This window comes from Hemitrygon akajei, chromosome 11, assembly GCF_048418815.1.
Source record: "Hemitrygon akajei chromosome 11, sHemAka1.3, whole genome shotgun sequence".
Taxonomy (NCBI): domain Eukaryota; kingdom Metazoa; phylum Chordata; class Chondrichthyes; order Myliobatiformes; family Dasyatidae; genus Hemitrygon; species Hemitrygon akajei.
This window is the reverse complement of record NC_133134.1, coordinates 7,593,704-7,619,676: the sequence shown is the minus strand read 5'-3', so window position 1 is coordinate 7,619,676 and position 25,973 is coordinate 7,593,704. Positions and strand designations below refer to the sequence as shown.

General features: G+C 41.0%; 1 protein-coding gene across 2 annotated transcripts in view; it reads left to right on the top strand.

The window, feature by feature from the left end:
- Positions 1-25,973, top strand: part of baiap2l1a (BAR/IMD domain containing adaptor protein 2 like 1a) — a 131,950-nt gene that overhangs the window by 60,240 nt on the left and 45,737 nt on the right. For both annotated transcript variants that reach the window (XR_012100729.1, XM_073060180.1), the window contains exons 8-11: positions 699-851; positions 5,885-6,026; positions 7,377-7,575; positions 17,993-18,061. Coding sequence is in view for 1 of the 2 variants with exons in the window: in XM_073060180.1 (XP_072916281.1) it covers positions 699-851; positions 5,885-6,026; positions 7,377-7,575; positions 17,993-18,061 (563 nt within the window). In the remaining variant the exon portion in view is untranslated. The remainder of the gene's footprint in view (positions 1-698; positions 852-5,884; positions 6,027-7,376; positions 7,576-17,992; positions 18,062-25,973) is intronic.

Genomic DNA, 25,973 nt, shown 5'->3' with positions numbered 1-25,973 from the left:
GACAGTCTTCGTGTGGCGCATATTCTGAGGTGTTACATAGAGTATTATAGACAACAGGTGCAGAAGTAGACTATTCGGCCCTTCGAGCCTGCACTGCCATTTTGAGATCATGGCTGATCATCTACTATCAATACCCGGTTCCTGCCTTGTCCCCATATCCCTTGATTCCCCTATCCATAAGATACCAATCTAGCTCCTTCTTGAAAGCATCCAGAGAATTGGCCTCCACTGCCTTCTGAGGCAGTGCATTCCAGACCCCCACAACTCTCTGTGAGAAGAAGTTTTTCCTTAACTCTGTCCTAAATGACCTACCCCTTATTCTCAAACCATGCCCTCTGGTACTAGACTCTCCAGAGGGTGGTGAATCTGGAAATCTTGGCAAAAGACAACTGTGGATGTAAAGTCATTGAGTATATTTAATGCGGAGATTGATAGGTTCTTGATGAGTAACGGTGTCAAAGGTTGCGGGGAGAAGGCAGGATAATGGGGTTGAGAAGGATAATGAATTGGCCGTGATGGAATGATGGAGCAGCTTCTGCTCCTGTGTCTTGTGGCCTTAAGGTAGGCTGAGAAAAGAAAACAATTAAAATGCATAGATGTAGATGTTTGCACAGCATGAATTCTATCCAATATGCTCAAACTATTTTTAAAAAACATAATTTCTATTTATTAACCATTGTATAATTGGTTTCAATTAGGCCAATGGACTCCTTCGTGCCAAAATAATTCATTGGCAGGACAAGTGCTTGGAAGCCACAAAGGTGCCAGACTTTTTGAATGAAGATGAAAGTAGCTTCCCACCATATCTGTCCAAAACTCCTCAACCTTCTCCAATCATAGGAAGATACTCTGTAAGTACCTGGCTTTGACATAGTCAGGAGGGAAATACTTATTTAAGTGTTTTGTATATTATACAGTATGTATACTGCTGAATGAAATATTCTGTGTTTTGTGCCCATAAAGCTTAATAGAGAAATGTTAGAACTTGTTACTGAAGGCATTTTAGTTCAGCACCTTGAAGAATTACTATAAATATTTGGGAATGGTCAGAATACTTCTGTTGAAGAACAATCACCTTTAACCAGGAGATGCAAGGGAATGCAGATGCTGGAATCTGGAGCAACAATCTGCTGGAGAAACTCAGTGGCTTGAGCAGCATCTGTTGGGGGAAAGGATATGTTGACATTCTGGATCAAAATGCTGCATCAGGACTGGGGGGGGGATCTGTGACAGATGTAATTGGTGGACTGACAGGGTGGAGGGGTGAAGAGAGTTATAGGGAAGTTTAGATGCACAATAGATGGAAGTGGTGAGAGGACACAACCAGTAAAAAGATGGAGAACAATATGCATTCAGATTCATTTATCACATGTACTTTGAAACATGCATGCATGGATATATATATATATTCTACATTGAACTGCACTGGTTGCATTAACAACCAACAGAACTAAGGATGTGATGGAGGCAGCCCACAAATGTCGCCACGCATTGCAGCACTAACACAGCCTGCCCGTGATGCTCAGAAGAACCATGCAAGAAACAACAACAATAATAATAATAATACAAAAACAACAGCAAGGCACTTTCCTACCTCCCAAGCAAGGGTTGGCAAACCAGGACGGTGGGATAGTTTTAGTAGGTATATGCGGCTGGAGGGGGCCAATAAATCTGTTCCAAAGGACTTGAGTTGGAATTCTGCATCAGTTTTAATTATATACTTTGAAGTGTCCGAAATTTTATTTTTGAGTCAGTTGAGCTTAGATTTTCTTGGCTTCCTCTTCTTGAAATGTGTTTTAAATAGTTTAGGTTAACAGCATTAAAACTCCAAGAACTGGAAGAAAGGAGTTAACTAGACGGATCTCTGTGCAGAGTGTAGTAACAGTTCATTGACTCTTGTCCATGTAAGTGAAAGTAACATACCTGGGAAGGCAGAGTTATTTAAAATTTTATTCTTGTCTGATATTTATGGCTTGTTTCCATACAGTTAGCAATCAGTAAAAATGCCACATCAGAGTCACTGTAGCCTTTGTTATTGTAGTACAGACTGAGAAAGAAGTATTGGTGATATTTAGGCTTTTCTCTCTACTGCCTATTACACCAGTGATGTTTAGGGCAGCAATCAAGTTCCTCCATCTCTGACAGTGTTCAGGGCTTCCTTCATCTTGTCAGTAGCTTGGATTTAACTACAGTCAGTTCATGCAAATTCCATGTGGTGACTCAGGAATATAATCTCACTTGCATATAGAAGGATTCTTCATTGCTGTTTACGTAACAGTTTTGTTTTACTGTTCAGGTTTGTTAGCCCTGAGCTGCTCCCCTGAACCTGGAGGACTAGTGGACCACTTTAAGACTGCCCTTTGACCTGTTTTGCTTAGGTGACCCTACCAAGAGCCAAAGCACAAAAATCCCTGACTCTAGCCAACACAGCTCTAGGGGCCATTGAAGCACACAAGCCTCCAAGCCTAATGGCAAGGTTATAGTCCTCTTGGAGAATCTAGGCTTTATAACAAGAAAATGTTAATAAGGCTACTCAAAACAGTCTAATAAGTGCAATTTAGGAGCAGAATTAGGCCATTCAGCCCATAGAACTGCTCCACTGTTCTATCATGCTGATTTATTTTCTTTCTCAAACTTATTTTCCTGCCTTCCTGTAATCTTGGATACCCTTATAATCAAGAACCTATCAACCTCCATTTTAATTATACCCAATGATTTCGCCTCCACAGCCATCTGTGGCAATAAATTCCAATAATTCTCCACCCTCTGGCTAAAGAAATTCCTCCTCATCTGGTCTAAAGTAACATTCTTGTATTCTGAGGTTGTGCCCTCTGTCATAGACTCCCCCACTATAGGAAACATCCTCTTCATATCCACTAGGCCTTTCAATATTCAAAAGGCTTCAATGATATCACCCCCTCATTTTTCAAAACTCTAGTGAGTACAGACCCAGAGCCATCAAACACTCCCCAAAACATTAACCCTTTCATTCCTGTGACCATTCTCAACCTCCTCTGGGTAAGATATTGCTAGTATGTGCTAGTTTATTTTTAATAAGAATTATTTTAATCTTTTTTGGGGATCTGGCACTGCTGACGAGACCATCACTTATTACCTCCCTAACTGTCCTTGAGAAAGTGTTAGTGAACTGCTTCCTTAAATTACTGCAACGCTCGTAATGAAAGTATTCCCATTATCCTCCTTGCCTGTCTTGGTGTTACACCATCCAGGACAAAAGTCTACTTGATCACTTCTCCATTTCTCATTCATTGCCCCACCACTACCACGTGGTGATTGCAGTGGTCTAAGGACCTATTATCTTCTAGACAGCACAGTAATACTGCAGATGGTGCTGCTGATTCAGCAAAGAGACCCGCGTTCAGTTCTAACCTCTGCTGTCTGCATAAATGTTTGCACATTTTGTATATGGATTTCCATTAGATGCTCTGCTTTCCTCCACATCCTAACAATGTTCTAATTAATACGTAAATTGGTTGCTGTAAATTGTCCTTAATGTTTTATTTATTTTGTTTTTTTAAATTAGCGATACAGTGTGAAACAGGCCCTTCTGGCTCAACAAGCCACACCACCCTGCAGCCCACTGATTTAACCTTGGCCTAATGAAAGGACAATTTACAATGACCAATTAATCTACTAATCAGTATCTCTTTGGACTATTGGAGAAAACCAGAACACCCAGAGGAAGCCCACATGCACGTGGGCAGAATGCATAAACTTTCTTACAGAGAATGCTGGAATGCTCTGAACTCTGACGCCCCGAGCTGTAACAATGTTGTGTTAACTGCCATGATACCATAGCACTCTAATGTTAGATTCAGTGGCTGGTATGCATGAGAAAATAAGTTGGAGAAGCAACTCATTTTGGCAAAATGTAAGGGTCTTCTATCACAGTCCTGACTTGCACTTGGTCTCATGTCTTTCAGTTGTCAGATGAGTTACTAGGCATAGAGTGCTCAGCTTCCTACCTCTTGAGGCTATGGTATTTATGTGGCTGGTTCTTTTGACCTTTGGGCCAAGAAGGATCCCAGGATTTTAATAGTGTGATGGTATTATCGAGTTATAAGCTCGCAACTTATTTCTCCCTTTTCTTTCTGATGGTGCTAACAAACTGGGATATAATTATCATAAATACAACCTGCTGGTACTGAGGCTATGGCCTTTCTTCCTTCATTATCATAAATTATACTCTTCAACCAATGAGCAAAGTAAGTTTTATAATCCAACTAGTCCTGTTCTTATCGTGTGTGTGTGTGTGCGTACAAGAGGATAATAATTACCTTTACTCCTCCCCCAACCTATACTAGTATGGATGATTATAGTACCCTGACTGCATAAAACAGTATTTGCAAATGGAAGAAATAATGTTTAACTAATGTAGTAAAGTGGAATAAGTTTAATACCTTATCCTTTTAATCACATAGAATTTTGTAAAGGTACAATTTATAGCATGTACCTTAAGGAAAAATCAGTTGCTTGATTTCTAAATTAAAGCTCTGTCTTGGATGTGGTTAATAGAGACATTCTGAATTCTGAGTGCCAAGCAATTCAAAGTAGAAAACTCCACCGTGCAGAATTTGAAAGTGTGACCTTCCTAATTAAGATTTTTTTTTTGCTTTTTCAAAGAAACTCGCTTTACAAAAAAAAATCTACAGCAGTACATGGCTGATTAATAACCTTTTTCCAGTAATTAGGGCTGGTTATTGAGTTCAATAACTTGTCAAGCTGTATTGGGAAAATTTTTGAGCGAACACTACTAGTTGATGTTAGAAATCACATTATGGTGCAGGATTTGTGAAAAAGAGAAGTGGGAGTATAGGTGGAACAGGAGTTTGATCCTCAGGCAAATTGTGGCAATGTTTGTTTAAAACAAATTTCTGTAAATCTTATTTCCTTGGAATTCTACAGTATTTTAAGACAAAATAGGAATTGGAACTGTTGGGGGGGTGGAAGTAGCAAGGACATTAGGAGAATTTCTATATACAAAAATGTATTTTAGTGGGCTTGTACATTTGACATTTAAACTACCGGTAATCAGTTTCTTTGACTTTTAATTCTTGAATTTCTGCGGAACAAACTGTGCTAATTCTTCACTTTTAAACTTTGCAAAAGGCTTCCTTAACTTTAACCCAAATAAAACTGAGGCTAATCAAGCAGCATCTGGCCTCAAAAAGAGGCATTATCTGGTTAATACTGAATTATCATGCACTGGTTTGTTTAATAATGCATTATTTTTCCAGTTATTGATGCAGTACAGATGGATCTAATGTTGAGGTTAGATTTCACATTCTAATAAAGTACAAAGTACATGTTAGCATGCTTCCCATACTGATATCCTGGAAAATATGACCAGGTTCCTGTCTTTTAACAAGTTGTATATCAGGGGTGGCAGGATGGACATACCAAAGGTGCTCCTTCCCTCTGCTAGCCTGCAGGTCACCCTTGGGCAAAGTGTAGCACCTGCTTAGCCCCCGATCAGGGTCATGTGAAGCCATTGTAGGAGGTGGTGGATGGTTGTATGAGCAGCTGGTGCATATCACATATCCTGGATATATGGCTACTGAATCCAGGTAGACTACCTCTGAAGAGTATTGATAATGGCTGGGGTCACCATCTTGTAAAGATGCTTCCCACAAGAAGGCAATGGCAAACCACTTCTGTAGGAAATATAGGGCATGCCCTATCAGTCAAAGGCCATGATCACCCACGTCATATAACATGGTACATCATGATGTTATCAGGCCCTTGTTCTTTAATACAACTGCACAGAGGGTGGGGGAGGTTTGGGGACCTGCAACCAGAAATTTTTTGATTAACATGTACCAAACCATTTAATGTGAATAAGCATCTTGTTTGTTTTCTCTAGATGCATGATGCTGGATTACAGAATAACTCAAAAATACCACCTGCTCCTCCTATAAGATTTCAGAAGAGTCCTCTGCCGGATATGTTCAACAATCCAAATTCACAACGCATGGCCCCTATTGAGAGAAATACTGAAATGACAGGTAAGGAGTGGAATTTAATAGTGTTTACTAAATATCAGTAAAATCCAAGCAAGCTTTGGGTTTACTCCTTCCTACAGTAATTTATCTAAGTGATGCAAGGAAGGTTATAGGTGAGTGTTGCAGAGGAAGAGAAGTGGGAGGGGGGGAAGAAGAGATAAATTCCATGCATTCGTATTCAAACCTGTATATCAACCACTATTTACAAGTGTCTAACTACCAGTGAGATATTTAGTGGTTTCAGAAGTGTTGATGGATCTTGAGGGATTGATTATGAGCTGCTTCAGTGAGCATAATGGCTTTTGAATTCTGCAGTTTAAGTGTATTCCAACTGGTATAAAGTGAAATGAGATTACCTCTTGAGGTTGATCATTTGCTTAACATCTGTTTTGTGATATTTTAAGAAAACCTGGCAGTTATGCATAAATGGAGATGCTAATTCCTTATATGGAGTAGTTTTTTAAAATTAAGCTGAATGTTTAATTTGAAGGAAATTGGCTCTCAAACTTCTAGAGTGTAATTATATGTTGGAAAAAGTGCAAGGTAAAAACTTGCGCTGGGAAATAAAGTTAATGCTGCTTAATATGCCACCTTCAAACTTTTGAAATATCTGAAATGAAAATAGAATGCTATAGTACAGTACAAGACTCTTTGGCTCTTGATGATTTGCTGATCTTTTAACCTTGGATCAATCTAATCCCTCCCTCCCACATAGCCCTCCATTTTACTACCATCCATGTGCCTATCTAAGAGTTTCTTAAATGTCCCGAATGTAACTGCCTCTACCACTACCACCACAGCAGTGGGTTCCATGCACTCACCACTCTGTAATTTTTAAGAAAGAAACTTACATCTGACATCCTCCCTTCTCCCCACCCCTCGCCCCCATACTTTCCTCCAATCACCTTAAAATAGTGCCATTTATATTAGCCATTTCCACTGTGGGAATAAGTCTCTGGCTGCCCACTCGTTCTATGCCTCTTAACTTCTTGTACACCTCTATTGTGTCACCTCTTGACCTCCATTCCAAAGAGAACAGTCCCATCTCGCTCAACTATTCCTCATAAAACATGTTCTGTAATCCAAGCAGCATCCTGTAAATCTGCTCTGCACCCTCTAAAGCTTCCACATCCTTCCTATAATGAGGCAATAATAATCAGTGTAGTGCACTGATTGACCTGTTAATTGAACACGGCACATAGTTCACTAGCCGCCTTTAACTTGTGACATTCAGAGTTACAATGAATTGCATTGTTGATGAGCATGAGTACTTGAATTTATTGTCATTGTGTTTGGATGCAGATAATAGTATTGAGAAAATCATGTTATGTATTTGATTTAATTTTTCCATAGAGGATGTCAGTCTATCAAGATCGATTTCTGTTGCAACTGGACTGAATATGGTTCAGAGGCCAAAGGTGAAAAGCATTTTCCCCCACACTGCAGGAAATAACAAGAATATGTTGAGCTTTGCAGAAGGAGATATACTGACACTTCTGATACCAGAAGAAAAGGATGGCTGGCTGTATGGAGAACATGACATGACTAAATTGTGAGTTCCCATGTCTTCAAAATTACTACAATTTAAGTATTATATCGGTAATACCTTAAAACAACGTATTCCACTATCGGACATTGATTCACTATGAATTGAGCTCTTGGTGATATTTTATAGCCTGCCATCTCACTTTTTAACATGGAAACTATGCAAAGACCATTTTTCAACTTTAATCCCATTCCCAATCTTAAAAGTCTTAAATCCGAGGGAGTTTATGACCAATAAAAGTGTCCCATTCTCAAATCTCAAAATTTCCTTGCGAATATGTTGCACTTGAGAGGTATCCATCTACCATATTCGAGTTCCACCCAGTGGCTTGAATAAAGGAAATCAGAGTTCCAAGGATGGGCCAAGATAAAGGATGAGTTTTTTGGGGAAGAAAAAGATACTCCAAAGGTATCTTGGAGTCAGTGTTTCAAAACCTAATTCATCACGGAAGGGGTGCATACCACTATGTAAATTATGAGGGTCTGATAGCTTAGAGTCCTCAATCCTAAACTACATTGGAGAGTCTGTAAAAGATCTGCCACAAAGGTAACAGCGAAGCAGGAGATTCACCTGCTTGTCCTTCTTTCCTATCCCTCAACACAACCCCAACAGAAACTATAAAGTCAGTGCTGCTCTTCAATATCCACTCCCTAGAAGGCTGGTTAGATTGTCTTTGTGGATAACACAGCCTGCGATGAGGAACTGCTGCATACTTGATCTTGTTGAAATATGGCTCCAGAACAACTTCCCATGCTCCATCAATTTTCAGGCCATACCACTCAAAGTTGTGCTAATATTTTGTGATTGCATGTGATGTGTGACTGTGTGTACTACATTTTGCACCTTGGTTCTAGGGAAGCAATTTACTTTAGCTGTATACAAGTATATGGTTGAATGACAATTAAACTTGAACTTGAGGTGGGTTGGAAATCCTGCAGGTGCAAGTTGTGTCAGAATTGCTATTGCTTCTTGATCATGGATTTTAGTTCTACTGCAATTAACTTAAAGCAAAAATCAACATGGGATAAAATAAGTGATTATGTTGTGTAATCTTGCTGGAAGCTTTGTTTTCCATGTGATGGTCAGTTTCATAGCAACTCTCATAATAACTAGGTCAATAAATAAAGACTTACATTTATAATGGGTACAAGTTATCTTTTGCTGATTACAATCAAACTTTAGATAGTGGCCTTTATAATGTAGGAAACAAAGTGGTCAGTTTGCACACAAATCTGTCAGGCTCCTGCAAACAGCAACATAATAGTGACCAGTTAGATTACCTGTTTTCTTGAAGTTAATTGGTCTGAATGAATAATGCATTTTAGAGCAACTGAGCCATAAATATAAAGCTATGGAAATGAATTCATAACTGCCTATTAGTACAAAAGGAATTGTTTTATTTAAAACCTGCAGAGTGATATTATAATACGAATCTACTTGGAGACTTTATTGAATTCAATCTTGACCATTTGTACACCTAAGAGCAAACTGTGTTAATTTTCAAGTTCCCCCTGCTAGTTTGGTGTGTAAGGTATCCTGGTCAGAGTTACAATTTTCTAATTTAGTTCATAAAGGGATGAATTATCCTTAGTAAATGTACATTTTTTTAAAGTATTTACAGTTTAGTACATTGAGCCTTCAGTTTCCTGTCACTTTAGTTCCCCCTTACTCGATACTCTGACCTGTCTTTGATTTCATGCTTTGGACTTTGTATGCTTTAACCACATCCTCTGTTTAGAACTCAACATTTGAATTCAACAATAACATAAGCAAGTAATTCAAATGTCTGAAATAATCTTTTCTGATGAAGGGTTATGTTAACTCGGTCACGTGAAGTTACTTTTTTTGTCTCCACAGGCGCTGCATAACCTGTGTTCAAGCAGTTTCTATGAATTCAAATTCCAGCAATTGCAGTGCTTGTGTCTGTCTTTCAGGACAGATTTTTTTTTTTTAAATTACTCCTTTGTCTTCATTCAGTCCCTTTTATGCATCTCTGGATTGGTCAAGTTAACAATTGTTCAACATCTTCTCTCAGTTGGCATCACAAGCCTTTGCATCATTCAGTTTTTTTGGTCTACATGCTATTGCAAATCTTTATTTTCTCTTCATTCCTTTCTTGTTCTCTACAACTTTAAGCATGTTTGCTTTATATATTTTCTGGCTTCAGTTGATAGGTTATTGATTTGAAATGTTAACCATTTCTTTCTCCATAGATGTTGTTGAAGCTTCTGAGTATTTCTGGCAATATTCTATTTTTAATTTCAAGATTGCAGTGCCTGCAGCTTTTTTTAAAAAAAAAGTTAAAGATACACTAGCTTTATAGTTAACAAAGCATACAGTTTAACCACCTGTTTACAGTTTTTTAAAATTTAATATTGAAGAGCAGATGATTTGCATCAATAAGGTTAAGAGACTGCAGGTTGTAAAATAAAATTGAATTTTTCCACATACAATGTCATCAGGAAATATTCTTGTAACTTTTTCCCTACAGGGTTTAAACCATTACAGCTTTTAGTGTAGGAGCTTAGCAACAGGCTCTAACAGTTGCTCTTTAGATTGACTTGGTCATTAAACTACTGTGATCAAATATGAAGAGAAGATCATGAATATCAACTTGTGCTTAATGAGTGAGCAAAATTTATTATGCATGATTTCCACTAGACTTAAGTGAAATTCATGTTTCAGTTATATACCTACAATGTTTATTTTAAATTCTACACCAGTAAATGTGATATCTATACTGATTGCATCATTATAGAATAGCATTACTATATAGCCTAGTTAATTCCTTTTTGCTTCAATGATTTGGATGGTATTTACCAAGTATAATGAAAAAAGACTTGGGTTTTAAAGTTATTTATTCTGGGAGTTGATTTGTTGGTTTTTATTGTATATCCATAAATTGGCTTGAAAAGCTAGTGATGGGTTGATTCCTCGAATCATTGCATTCCTTTGAAGTCAGTCCATCTATGCTGTAAGAGAACATTACCTAATATAAATAATAAATTTTTTTCCTAAATGCACTAGAGCTGAATATTTAGCACACAATATCTTCCGTGATTCAAATCAAATACTTCTGGCACAGATCGCTTGCATAAAGGACTGATATTTTATAAAATTGATGCTGATTGAATTTAGGACTAAATTGGTAAAATGCAATTCCTATTTTATGTGCTAAAATAGTTATACAATATCAAGATTTTGGGTTTTCTGCAAATACACTGTTTTAAAAATTATCCTTTAAAGCTTTCTGAATGGTTTTGCAAATTTTTGAATGTAAAGAGAATTGCTGCCAGGCTCTTGTAATGGACACTGAATGTAATGTTAATATTGTTCATGTTCCTAGATAGCATTCCACCACGCTGAACGTTAAGCTAATCCTTAAATTATGAATGACATGCCTGTTCAAGCATGCTCCTTTGCACCTCATGTTATTTGAACTCTGATTTGAAATTCACTATCATCTTTTTGTTCCCTGTTGCATTTAAATTTGTAGAAATCCAGGGAGTTGTGCTTATGCTCTGAGAATCACCATGTAATTAATGATTGCTTGCTGCACCACCAAAGGTGACATTGCGATCAAAACACTGGGAATAATTTAAAGACTCTGTCAGTCTGTCAATGTTCAATTCAACTTTAGTACCACATTCAGTTTTTACAAGAGCAGTCTAAATTGCTCTCTAGGGGTGGAACTACCATTCAGTGATGCTAAGGGACTCTAAATTGAGCATAGTTTAAGTGGATACAGCTCAGGAAACTGGACAGTCGAAAGGAGATTATAGCACTTAAGCATAAAGTTTGTGGGTTGGGGAGGGAAAATGAATAATTTATTTTTCTCCCTTGGTTCCTTGGTGAGGAATTTAACCTGTTTTCCTGCCTGACAACGTCATCAGGCTTATCTGCTGTGGGTGATATCCACAGTCTTTAGTTTGGCAAGCACTCAAATTCCCACATTTCCAGATTTCCTGCAATTCCCCCCCCCCCCCACCCCTCCCTCGCTGCCTCCCTGACTTAGATCAAACTTTAAACTACAAATTAATATAAAATGGAATGCAAGTATTTACAATGGTGCTAGAAAGTTTGTGAACCCTGCAGAATTTTCTCTATTTCTGCATATATTACCTAAAATATGATCAATTCTTTATGCAAGTCCTAAAACTAGTTAAAGGGAACTTAATTAAATAAATTGTATAAAAAGTTGTGTTTTTATTTATTGAGAAAAATGATCCAATAGGACATGTATTTGTTGGAAAAAGTATGTGAACCTCTGGATTAATGCCTTCTACAAAAGCAATTTGGAGTTGGGTGTTCCAATCGATGAGATGAGATTGGAGGTGTGGGTTGTAGAGGTACCCTGCCGTATAAAAAGACACACATGATCAGGTTAATGATAGAGCCTGCTCTTCTCAAGAAAGATATGTTTATGTGCATCATGCCTCAATCGAAACAACTTTCAGAGGACCTTAGAAGAATTATAGAGATATATGAATCTGGAAAAGTCTATGAAAGCATTTCTAAAGACCTTGAGTGTTCATCAGTCTACAGTAAGAGAAAGTTGTCTACAAGTGGAAACTCAGTACTGTTGCTACCCTCCCTGGGAGGGGGCATCCTGCAAAGATAGCACCAAGAGCACAATGTGCAATGCTGAAGAAGGTGGGGGGGGGGGGGAACCAAGGGTAACAGTAAAAGACCTGCAGAAATTTCTTGAACTTGCTAAAGTCTCTGTCATGTGTTTTCTGTAAGGAAAACACTGAACAAGAATGGTGTTCATGAAAGGACATGACAGGAAGACACTGCTCTCCAAATAAAAAAAACATTGCTGCACATCTCAAATTTGCAAAAGATGACCTGGATGTTCTACAATGCTTGGACAATGTTCTGTGGACAGATAAGACGTAAGTTTAACTTCTTGTCAGAAGTGCACATTGCTGTGTCTGAACGACACTGCACACCAACACCAAAACCTCATCATAACTGTGAAGTATGGAGGAAGGAGCATCGTGGTTTGGGGCTGCTTTGCTGCCTCAGCGCCTTGCAATTGTTGAGGGAAAAATGAATTCAAAATTGTATCAACACATTTTACAGGAGAATGTCAGGGTAACTGTCCGTCACCTGAAGCTTAATAGAAGTTGGATAATGCAACAAGACAAGGATCTGAAAGACCAGAGTAAATCAATAACAGAATGGTTTAAAAAGAACGTTTGTGATTTGGTATGGCTGAGTTAAAGCCCTGACCTTAATCCTATAGAAATGTTATGGAAGGACCAGAAACAAATAGTTCATGTGAGGAAGCCCACCGACATACCAGAGTCAAAGCAGTCTTGTAACAAGAAATGGTCTAAAGTTCCTCCAAGCTGATGTGCAGGACTGATCAACAGTTACCGGAACCATTTGGTTAAAGTTATTGCTGTATGGGGTTGTGGGGGGGGGTGGGGGGTTCACACCAGTAACTGAAAACAAAGGCTCACGTATATTTTCGCAATGTAATGTTGGATTCTTTTTCACAATAAATAAATAAATGCAACTCGAGTGAATCTGCAGATGCTGGAAATAAATAAAAACAAAATGCTGGCAGAACTCAGCAGGCCAGACAGCATCTATGGGAGGAGGTAGTGACAACATTTCGGGCCGAAACCCTTCATCAGGAGTTTCGACCCTCCTGGTGAAGGGTTTCGGTCCGAAACGTTGTCACTACTTCCTCTCATAGATGCTGTCTGGCCTGCTGAGTTCTGCCAGCATTTTGTGTTTCTAAATAAATAAATGAACAAGTTTTTTGTTATATTTTTTATTGGGTTTTCTTTATCTAGTTTTAGGACTGATCACATTTTATGGCATATTTATGTAGAAATAGAGAAAATTCTACAGGGTTCACAAACTTCCTAGTGCCTCTGTATGGATTGGATCTGGAAAGAGCACTTGGATAATTCTGAGTTTGTATTTGCATTTTTTAAATTTTGTTTGGGTCAGTTATGAAAGTCAGATTGGCTTGTTATATTTGGGACGATGTTGAAAGGTCTTCATTGACATTAGAACATTCTGAATCTAAAATGTAAAATTTCTGGAACTACTTCCATCCATAAATATAATTTTGTCATGCATAGTCCATCTGAAAGGACACTCAATGCAATTCAGCTATCCCAATGCACAGGAAGGTGTGTGTGTGTGTGGCCCTCGTCGGTTGTGGTTGACCATGGGTACTGCGCCTCTGGTAGTCACTGATTTGTCAAGTAGCATCGACTGTGGCTATTGAGGCTGATCCTGGAATGGTAGGCTCTGCCACAGTTGCTGCATGCGTAGGGCATCGTGGAATTGTTGTCCACGTTTAGCTCTCCACTCCTCAAACTGACTCAGGATCACTCTTTCGCCTTGCTCTAGGTGTTGCTGAAGAGTACCTCGCCATTTGTTGCAATCATCTGCAGTATCCTCCCAGCACTCTGTTGATTTTTAAGGCTTTCATGTTGCACTTGCAGAGGTCCTTGAAGCAAAGCTGGGGTCTACCAACGTTCCTCTTGTCTGTTGCTAGTTCTCTGTAGAGGATGTCCTTTGGCAGTCCACCATCCTTCATACAACAGACGTGGCCCAGCCAGCACAGTCTGTGTTGTCTTAAAAGCATGAACATTGTGGGAAGTCCAGCGTGTGAGAGGACCTCAGAGTTTGGGACTTTGTCTCTCCAGCTGATGTCGAGGATGTGGCAAAGGCTGCGCAGGGGAAAACTACTGAGTTTCCTCTCCAGTTTGGAGTAGATGGTCCGAGTCTCGCTACCATACAGGAGGGTGCTGATAACACGTGCATTGTACGAGGCAGTCTTGGTCTTTGTAGCGAGTTTCAGATTCTTCCAGACCCGCAAGGAGAGTCGAACAAGGATCGATGTTGCTTTGCCGATATGCCTGTGGATTTCAGCATCAAAGGAGAGAGTGTTGCTAATGGTCAACCCCAAATATGTGAACTTGTGGACCACTTCTAGATCGTAATTGTTGATAATGACTGGGGTCTCCACTACGTTCTGGGCAAGGACATTTGGTGTCTTTAGGCTGATGGTAAGCCCGAAGTCCTTACATTCCTTACAGAAGCAGTCCATGATAGTTTGTAGTTGCTGTTTGGTGTGCGAGGTTATAGCAGCAACATCGGCAAAGAGTATGTCACGAGTTAAGATCTTTCACACCTTTGTTCTTGCTCTCAGGTGCACAGGGTTGAACAGCTGCCCATCAGACCTGGTGTGCATGTAGATGCCTTCTGTCGACGTCCCAAATGTGTGCTTCAATAGCATAGAGAAGGAGATGCCGAATAATGTTGGGGCCAACACGCATCCTTGTTTGACTCCATTACGATAGTGAAGGGTTCTGATGAGCTGCCATCATACTGAACAGTAACCCTCATGTCATCATGGAATGACTTGATGATACTTTGGAGTTTCGGGGAACAGCCGATCTTGAGGAGAATCTGAAAGAGCCCATCCTTGCTGACGAGGTTGAATGCCTTGGTCAAGTCGATGAAAGTGACGTAGAGCGGTTTCTGTTGTTCTTTGCACTTCTCCTGGAGTTGACGGAGTGAGAAAATCATGTCGACAGTTGACCTCCTTGCGCGAAAACCACATTGGGACTCAGGGTAGACCTGTTCTGCCAGAGTTTGTAGACGTGCCAAAGTTAGACGAGCAAAGACTTTGTCGACAACACTCAGAAGGGAGATACCCCTGTAGTTGTTGCAGTCACTCCTATCACCCTTGTTCTTGTACAAAGTGATGATTTTGGAGTCGCACATATCCTGTGGTACGGCTCCTTCCTTCCAGCTCTGACGGATAACCTTGTGTAAAGGTTGGAGGAGTGAGCTCTTGCAGTGTTTGATCAGGTCTAGAGGAATCCCATCATTGCCAGTAGCTTTCCCTGGGGCCAGACTGTCAATTGCCTTGCTGAGGTCCTCAATGGTTGGTTCGGAGTCAAGTTCATCCATGACTGGTAGACAATCGATGGCATCAATGGCTGAGCTAACAACAAAGTTTTCCGTCGAGTAGAGCTCAGAGTAGTGTTCTACCCAGTGTTTCATCAGCTTGCTTTTATCAGTGATTATTTCATTGCTGGATCACTTTAGGGGTACTGTCTAGCTCTGCGATGGGCCAAAGGCCTTCTTGATACCATCATACGCCGATCTGATGTTGCCTGTCACAGCTGCTGTCTGAATGTCCTCAGAGTTGGAGCCAGTACTCACTTGTGCACTGCCTTGCAGTCTGTTCCACTTTGCTTTCAGCAGCTCGAAGTGCCTGAAGTGTTCAGTCGGATGGTGAGCGCTTGTACTCTGTGAGAGCTGCACGCTTGGCTTCGATGATAGGAGTCATGATCTTAGGACTTTGCCTCAAACCAGTCACTGCTCTTTGTGGTCTTTCTTCCAAAGATAAGAGAATGCTGATTCGTGGATGGTGTCGCGAAGGTATGACCATTGTTCTGTTGTAGTATCTCCTTGTGAGGAGGTAGTGATATCACCCTGTACTGACTTGGCAAACTGGTCAACCTTCTCTGACTGTTTCATCTCTGTTGTGTTGATGCCAGATTTTCCAGTTTGTTTGGAGTGGTGGATTTTCTTCGGACGTAGTTTGATCTTGCAGCATACTGAAGCATGATCCATATCGCGGTATGTGGTATTAGTACAGAGTTGATGAAAGAGCGCCTGGTGATGATCATGTCTAGTTGGTGCCAGTGTTTAGACCGTAGATGTCACCATGAGACCTTGTACTGTGACTTCGTCTGAAAGTAGGAGTTAGTTACACCCAGGCCGTGATGGGAGCAGAACTCCAGGAGACGTTGCCCATTGTCATTTATTTTGCCAATTCCAAAGTGGTCAAGACAAGACAGCCAGGAATCGTTATTGGCTCCCACTCTGGCATTGAAGAGGTGCTCATCATTGGGGAATATTCCTGACAACAGCTTCTGATTTGTCATAGAACATGTCTTTTGCCTCAGAGGTGGAGTTCAAGGTAGGGGCATACACACTGACGAGAGATACTGGGCCATGTCTGGTGTGTAGACGGAGAGTCATAAGTCATTCTGATCCATTTTCTGGTAGCTCCACCATTTGCAATAAGGAGTTCCTAACGGCAAAACCCACTCCATGCTCACGGGGCTCATCTTGATTCTTTCCCTGCCAGAAAAATGTGTAGTCCCTTCAGTGTACCTGAATCCGCCAAACGTATTTCTTGTAGGGTAGCTAAATCTACCTTGAGCCTTAGTAGCTCATTGTTAATGACCACTGTTTTTCATGCATCTTCAATATCCTTGAGGTTTTAGTCAAGTCCAGTTATCATTGTGCGGACATTCCAGCATCCCAACTTAAGGGGTGTGTTCTAATTTGATTTGTTTTCTTTCTTGTCTGGTGCAGTGGTTACAGTCAGCTCTTTGTGGAATAATCCATTATCCCCATGCACCCAATGAGGAAGACTGATTGTGGCGGGACAGCACCTTATTGGCTGGGGGCTGCCCAGCTTGAGGTGGGCGGTAGCTGTCCAGTGAAACACGATGGTCTCTCCCACAGTCGAAAGCAACCCCTGGCGCCATGCTCTACGCCAGTCAAGCATTATGACTTATAACCAGTAACTGCTGCTTCCCATGTTTGTCTGATGCTATAAAGCGAAGCTGGAGTGGCCACTCCAGGGCACAAGGCAGGGCAGAATTGATATGGAGATCCGTCTGTTGCCCATGCAGTGGGACCCCCCCCCCCCATGCTGATGACAGGTTCAAAGGAATGACAAAAGTCAATACAGTTTGGTGTCAGCAGCATCGCAGGAGTTGCCGTGCTGGTGCTGGGTACAGCAGTCAGCCGCCTTCAGGACTCCGACTCCGGATTTTTCCTTGGGGTTTACTCCCAAAGCCTTTCCCCTGAGCGGGTATAGCCGCGAGGCAACGGAGGTTTGAAATCAGAGTTTCCCTCTCCTAGATGAGCTACAATTTGTGGTTAACGAGCCCCATCTGCCTGGAGCAACTGGTTTTAATACGCCAGTGGCCCGCCTTTGCCCCTTCTCCTGTCAATGAGAACAGCTCAGCCAGGCATAAGAAATATGCCACACGTGAAGGTCAGGAGTTGGACTTGGTTGTCAGAGGCTGTTTGGACGCACGCCATGAAGAGCATTTGTTTAGCAGTGGGAGCTCGTCCCCACTGCTCCACCCTTTGGCTATGACTACCTTTGGAACCACAGGAAGGTATAAATCTAGTAAATATATCTCTGTCCATTGACAGGCAAATTTTATCTGCACTCAGTGAAAGGGAAATACGTAGATTTATTGCAGGCCAAATTTTGAGATCTGTCTGGGAATATTATAAATCCATGGGAATGCCAAAATTTAAAGTTCTTAAGTTGTTTTTTGAAAACTGTTCAGAAGAACTTTTGTGAAGTTATTATTACCCTGGTTTAATTACATATATTTTGCTTCCTGAACAGGAGAGGTTGGTTTCCAACTTCCTATACCAGACCAATAGAACAAGGTCCAGACGCATCATCTGCAGTCAGGTAACACATGTTTAAGCAAATGTAATATTAAAACTTTTCATGTTAGTAGCAAACTCTTATGAATCTCTTCGGTAGTTAAATTTCTACTTCTGGTTTCAAATGAATGTGCAAAGAGTACTTATTTCACGGCTTGTTGGCCATTTAATGATATAATATCATAAATCTTTGTTGTAGGAGCATGTTAGCAGAGAACCTTTTTAGAAGTTAAGTGTAAAATCCTTTCTCTTGCATGCTTCAGCTAATGAGTCAACAATATATTGGATCTCGGCCTGGAATTATGTATGTGCAAGTGTCATCTGCCTACTGCAGCTTAATAGTTAAGGTTGGGTGTCCTTGGTCCTTGGTGGAAGTAACAGCATTAAAAAACTCCTTTTTTTTCCCCCTGTAGATGGCTGATAAAAGTTAAGCAGGAGTAGGCCATTTGTCCCTTCCAGCTTGCTCTGCCATTCACCAAGTTCATGTGTGATCTTATGGTTCAATGCAATTTTCCTGCACTATCCCAGCATCCCTTGATTTCTTCAATATCCAAAAATATATTGCTTGGAATAAACTCAATCATCTGAGCCTCCATAACCCTTCATACTGGAGAATCTGAAAAATTCAGCACTCTCCATATGAAGAAATGTCTTTGTCCCAGTCCTTAAGACTTACTTGTTCATTGAGTTGCCAAAGATGATGTCGTTTCTTGGCAGTTCTTCGCATCTTCTGTGAAAACAGACATAAGCAATATAACTATAGCACTTAGTAAGTTCAAGCTTGCAGGAAATGGGAAATGTACTCTGCTTATTTTTCTGCAGAATTTTTATTCTACCAACAATTTCAATTATAATTTAATGCAGAATACCTTCTCCTGAATTAAGTTGTACTACTGTTTTAATTCTGATTTCTTGCTGTTCGAAACTCTCACTCATAATCATGAAAAAGCTAATTGTAATAAATATACTTTAAGGGAGAATGTAAACATGAGAAGATAAATGTATGGAAAAGTTTTGCAGCCTTGATTAACCTGAAATTGCAAATATCTTTTATTTTTGAAGGAACAATGTTTATCCAGGTCTCAAAATATCTTAGTGAAACATTATCATTGTGAATTTTCTGGTTCAAAAAACATATCCAACAGATTTATCTCCAGCTGGCAATCAGTCATCTCCCAAAGTGGATTGGACATACTTTTCATTTGCTATTGACTAGTATACTTGAAAAGGAGTTCAAGAATTCAACCATAATTTACTGGGTAATTACAGATGGGTCAGCCTCCAACTGGATTCACAGTCCCAATCTACAGTGACAGCTGTCAAACAGTCTAATAAGGGGCAAGGTCACTATGAGGAGTTTCCATTTCCCCAATTCTAGTGGTTTGAAATATGTTTGAAGCTAATATGCCCAGTGAAGAAACCAGAGGTAATTTTATTGTCGTCATTGTTGTTCTTTCCTTTTTTTTTTTGAAACTTACAACTACTTCACTGGTGCCCATTTGTACGTTCAGCCATAATTTACTGAGAGTCTAACAGTAATTACCTTTGAGTGAGTCTCTGCTGGATTCACAATCCCAACCTGCATGTGAATTATCACCCCATCTTCCCTCTGCCTTAGTAGTGATAGTTCCTCTTGTGCTTACCTACCACTCCGTGAGCCTCTGCATCCAGCACATCATCTTCTGCAACTTCCGCCATCTCCAAAGGGATCCTGCCACTAAACATATCCTTACCTTCCCCCCCCCCCCCCCCCCGGCTTTCCATGAGGATTGCTCCCTCCGTGATTCTCTTGCTCATTTGTCCCTCCCCACTAATCTCCCTCCCGTCACTTATCCCTGCAAGCAGCCCAAGTGCTATACCTGCTCCCTCGCCTCCATTCAGGGCCCCAAGCAGTCCTTCCAGATGAAGCAACACTTCACCTGTGAATCTGCTTGGGTCATCTAGTGTGTCCGGTGCTCTTGATGCAGCTTCGTCCACATTGATGAGACCGGCCGTAAATTGGGAGACCACTTTATCAAGCAACTCCGCCCGATCCACCCGAAGTGGAACTTCCCAGTATCCAAATACACCCTCAGAGTGAAGGAGCAACAACCTGTACTCTGTCTGGGTAGCATCCAATCTGATGGATTCCTTCCCCCTCCCCCTTTTCTATTTCCCACTCTGGCCTTTTACCTCTTACCTCCCTGTCACTTCCTGCAGGGTTCCTTCTTCCCTTTCTCCATGGTCCACCCTCTCCTCTTAACAGATCTCTTCCTCTTCAGCCCTTTGTATTTCTCACCCACCTGGCTTCACCTGTCACCTTCTAGCTATCCTCTTCTGTCTCCCCCACCTCTTTACTTTGGTGTCTTTCTCCCTTTCTTTTCAGTCCTGAAGAAGGGTCTTGGTCGGAAATGTTGACTGTTTATTCATTTCCATTGATGTTGCCTGACCTGAGTTCCTCCAGCATTTTGTGGGTGTTGCCTATGAGTATGTATACTCTATTTCTTTCAAGGAATTTTTTTAACATTCCTTGCACACTCTGTATAACAGGTAGAAGGTACTTGCACCACCAGGACTCAGGACTTGCACCACCAGGTTCAGGAACAGTTACTGCCCTCAATCATCAGGCTTTTGAACAATAAGAGATAACTGCACATTCTATTTCTGGTGTTCCCACAACTGATGGTCTCACTTTAAGGTCTCTTTATCTTGTTATTTCATGCTCTTGTTATCAATGTTCCCTCTAATTTTTAGTAGTCAGTGTGCACAAAAATCTTGTGTTGTGCAATTTTTTTTCCTGTGACAAAAGTATGTGCGCACTGAATGCACACATGGCACAGTTTATGTAGGTTTACAAAAATGCATAACACTCCTGTAACAGGTAATGGCGGGTTCTGTTGCCTGAGCTTTTGCACACCGTCCAAATGCAATTTACTTGCCAAATGACGTTTCAAAAAGTCAGGTTTCCAAATATCAACCCACTTCTTTCCACTAGCAAATTCTCCAGCAACTTTTGCATCATAATACAAACAGATAACTCCAATTTCCGAATCATAAGTATTTTTCGTAGCTGTACATTCATGACCTCATGAGCTTTTGGTGTAGCAGTTTCTACTATTTTGTTAAGCCATTCAACTTTAAACAAATTTACAGTTCTTCTGCACTTCACGCCCTTTGCTTCTTTTGAATTCGACATAGTGAATCAATATTTTTTCATTGAAAACTTAGTAAGCTATCTACAAGATTTGAAACAGATCTTTGTAAACTTTATGATATCAACACTATCCGCCAAAGATGGCTGCTGCCGTGATGCAGCTGTACAAACCGGAACAGGAAAGGAGAGGTGACATAAGTTAGTGACATGCATTGTGGTATTTGAAAAACCGACTAACTAGTTAACAGAAACATTTAGCTAAAAGATTATTTTCAATAAGTATAATTATTAATTACTACATTATTTTAGGTAACTAACCTTTTGTGCGCACATTAATTCCCTTTGTGCGCTGGTTGAAAAATGTGTGCATGCGCACATGCACAGCTTAGAGAGAACGTTGCTTGTTATTTAATTTGCATTTGCAGTTTGTTCATTGATCCTGTTTACAATTACTGTTCTATAGATTTAAGTATGCCCACTGGAAAAAGAATCCCAGGGTTGTATGTGGGATGTATGTACTCTAATAATAAATTTTACTTAGAACCAATTTTTGGAGCCCTGACCAGTATCTGATTGGGAAGTCAGAGGAGGGCATTTCACTCTGGTCTGCTGACTGTGTGTAAAAGGTAGCAACTCATGGCAGTTTGATTGGAGCTCTGACCAGTAACCAGTCAGCATTCGGTGTTGGTTGCTGAAGCAAGTTGGGGGAAGGCAGGGGCAAGCACAGTGACCATCATTGGAGTGGACATAGTTGGTAGTGATTTTGTGGCTTTAGCACTTCGAGGCTTCAGTCAGAGAAAGCAAAATATCCTTCCCCCCCCCCCCCCCCCCCTTACATTTGCTCAGTTAGGACAGTAGAGCTGCCTGGCAGGATAGTTGTATGGGAAGACAGACCCTTGAAATACCTTCCAATAACTTTCCTACAGCTGATGTCAAACTCACCTACCTATAAAATCTTGGTTTATGATTATGATTAAAACTGGGAAGACAGTGAAGCCTCCAGCATCCCTGACGACTACAGATGTGAGAAGTGCATCCAGCTGCAGCTTCTAGCAATATGCGTTTAAGAGTTGGAACTGGAAGAACTCTGGATTGTTTGGGAGGATGAATGGGTGATAGGACATGTAGGGAGGTAGTTGCGCCCAAGGTGCAGGACACAGGAAACGCGTAACAGTCAGGAAAGGGCTAAGTAGGTAGTACTGTGGCCATCCCCCTCAACAGCAGGCAAACTTTAGAAACAGTTTGAGGGGGGTGGGGGGGGAGAGATTGCAGAGGAAAGTCACAGTGGTCAGGTCTCTGGCACTGAGTCTGGCTTTGTGATTCAGAAGAGAAGTTTGGGGGGGTGAAGAAGAGAAGACATGTGCTGTGGTGATATGGGAATCATTAGTTAGGGGAACAGAAAAGAGATTCTGTGGGCAAGAATGAGATTCTCAGATGGTATATTGCCTCCCAGGTGCTAGGATCCAGGACATCTCAGATTGAGGCCTCCACATTCTCATGGGAGGGTGAACAGCCAGTAGTGTGGTCCATGTAAGTGCCAATGATGTGGGTAGGATGAGTGACAAGGTTCTGCATAGAGAGTTGGGTGCTAAGTTAAAGAGCAGGACCTCCAGGGATGTGATCTCAATATTGCTATTCATGTCCCATGCTAGTGAAGCCAGAACTAGGAAAATTATACACTTTAATTTGTGGCTGAAGAGTTGGTGTAGAAGGGAGCACATATAATTTTTGAAACATTGGGTTCTCTTCCAGGAAAGGTGGGTGCGGAGCAGAAGGGGTGGTTTGCACCTTGAATGGAGGGGAACTAATATCCTAGCAGGAAAGTTTGCTAATGCTGCATGGTGGGTTTTAAACTAGAGATGCAGGGGGTTGTGTCAGAATAATTAGTGGAGAGGTTGTGGAGGCAGGTGTTGGTAAGACCTCTGACAACGTCATAAATCAAAAGGATGTGCATGGTGTGACTAGTATCCTGAGCTACATATATTTCAGTGCAAGAAGTAGAGTAGGAAAGGTGGAGGAGCTCTGTATGGAATTATGACATTGTAGCCATTAGTGAGACTTGGTTGCAGGAAGGGCAGGACTGGCAGCTCAATATTCTGGGGTTCTATTGTTTTAGATGTGACAGAGCAGGAGGGATTAAAGGATGAGGGGTGGCATTACTTGTCAGGGAAAATATCATGGCAGTGTTGAGTCAGGGCACACTGGAGAACTCCTCTAATGAGGCGTTATGTGTAGAACCAAGAAATAAAAAAGATATGACCACGTTAAATGGGCTATATGACAGGAACCCAACAGTCCAAGGCATTTAGAGGAACAAATTTGTAAGGAGATAACAGACTGTTGCATAGTAGGTGATTTTAACTTTCCACATATTGACTGGGAATTCCATACTGTAAAAGGACTAGATGGGATAGAGTTTGTCAAATGTGTTCAGGAAAGTTTCCTTCATCAGTACATAGAATCCCAATGAGAGAGCTTGTGATACTGGATCTGCTATTAGGGAATAAGACAAGGCAAAGTGTTCCCAAAGTGTAGGGGAATACTTTGCATCGTGACCATAATGCCGTTAGTTTCAAAGTAAATGTACAAAACATTGGTCTGGTCCACAGGGTTGAGATTCTAAATTCAGGAATAGATAATTTTAATGGTATCAGAAATGATCCTTCTTAAATCATCCTTAGCAACAGGAGAGGTACCAGATGATTGGAGGATAGCCAAAGTTGTTCTGCTGTTTTTTAATAAAAAAGGGCTTTAATCATAAATGAAGATTTTATAGGTAGGTGAGTTTGACATCAGTTGTGGGAAAGTTTTTGGAAGGTATTCCAAGGAACTGGATATATCAAGTATTTGGATAGACATGGACTGATTTAAGGATAGTTAGCATGGCTTTGTGCGTGGTAGATCACGTCTAACCAATCTTGTAGAGTTCTTTGATGAAGTCAACAGGAAAGTGGATGTTGCCTACATGGACTTCAGTAAGGCATTTGACAAGGCCCTGCATCGAATGCTGATCAGAAGGTTCATTTGCTTGGCATTCAAGATGAGGTAGTAAATTGGATTAGATATTAGCTTTTTGGGAGAAGCCAGAGAGTGGTAGTAGATGGAGACCTGTGACTATTGGTGTACAGCAGGAATCAGCACTGGATCCTTTGTTTCCCTTTTTTTTTGTCATCCAATTTGTGGATGACAAAATTGGGGGTGTAGTTGACAGCGAGGCAGACTATCGTGAGTTGCTGAGGGATCTGGACCAGCTGGAAAAATGAACTGAAAGGAATGTGGTTGAACAAAGGGATCTGGGAATATAGATCCATAATTCATTGTAAGTGGTGTCATCTATAGGTAGGGTCATTGAGAAAGCTTTTGGCCTTCATAATTCAATGTATTGAGTACAGGAGATGGGATGTTATGTTGAAGTTGTACAAGATGCTGGTGAGGCCTGATTTGGAGTATTGTGTGCAATTTTGTTCACCTACATGCAGGAAAGATGTAAACGCTTTGAAAGAGTACAGAGAAAATTTACAAGAATGTTGCTGGGTCTGGAGGACCCAAGTTATAAGGAAAGACTGAATACATTCTGTATTCCTTAGAATGTAGAATTCTGAGGGGAGATTTGATGGAGATGTAGAAAATTGAGGGGTAGTAGACTCTCACATGGTGGATTGGATAGTGGACTACTTGACAGATAGACCTCAGTATGTGCGGTTGGGAGACTGTAGGTCTGACACGGTGGTCAGCAGCACAGGAGCGCCGCAGGGGACCGTGCTCTCTCCGGTCCTGTTCACCCTGTACACATCAGACTTCCAATATAACTCGGAGTCCTGCCATGTGCAGAAGTTTGCTGATGACACGGCCATAGTGGGGTGTGTCAGGAATGGACAGGAGGAAGAGTATAGGAAACTGATACAGGACTTTGTGATATGGTGCAACTCAAACTACCTGCGACTCAATATCACCAAGACCAAGGAGATGGTGGTGGACTTTAGGAGATCTAGGCCTCATATGGAGCCAGTGATCATTAATGGAGAATGTGTGGAGCAGGTTAAGACCTACAAGTATCTGGGAGTACAGTTAGACGAGAAGCTAGACTGGACTGCCAACACAGATGCCTTGTGCAGGAAGGCACAGAGTCGACTGTACTTCCTTAGAAGGTTGGCATCATTCAATGTTTGTAGTGAGATGCTGAAGATGTTCTATAGGTCAGCTGTGGAGAGCGCCCTCTTCTTTGTGGTGGCGTGTTGGGGAGGCAGCATTAAGAAGAGGGACGCCTCACGTCTTAATAAGCTGGTAAGGAAGGCGGGCTCTGTCGTGGGCAAAGTACTGGAGAGTATAACATTGGTAGCAGAGCGAAGGGCACTGAGTAGGCTACAGTCAGTTATGGAAAACCCTGAACATCCTCTACATAGCACCATCCAGAGACAGAGAAGCAGTTTCAGCGACAGGTTGCTATCGATGCAATGCTCCTCAGACAGGATGAAGAGATCAATACTCCCCAATGCCATTCGGCTTTACAATTCAACCGCCAGGAGTAAGATATGTTAAAGTGCCGGGGTTAGGACTCAATGTATTTAAGTAAACTACTTAAGAACTTTTTAAAAGCTATTATTAATGCTTTTTGAGAGGGTGATTTTAGATGCATATCATATTTTTACTGAGTTAAGTATTGTATGTAATTAGTTTTGCTACAATAAGTGTATGGGACATTGGAAAAAATGTTGAATTTCCCCATGGGGATGAATAAAGTATCTATCTATCTATCTATCTATCTATCTATAGATAGGATAAATGCAAGCAGGCTTTTCCCTCT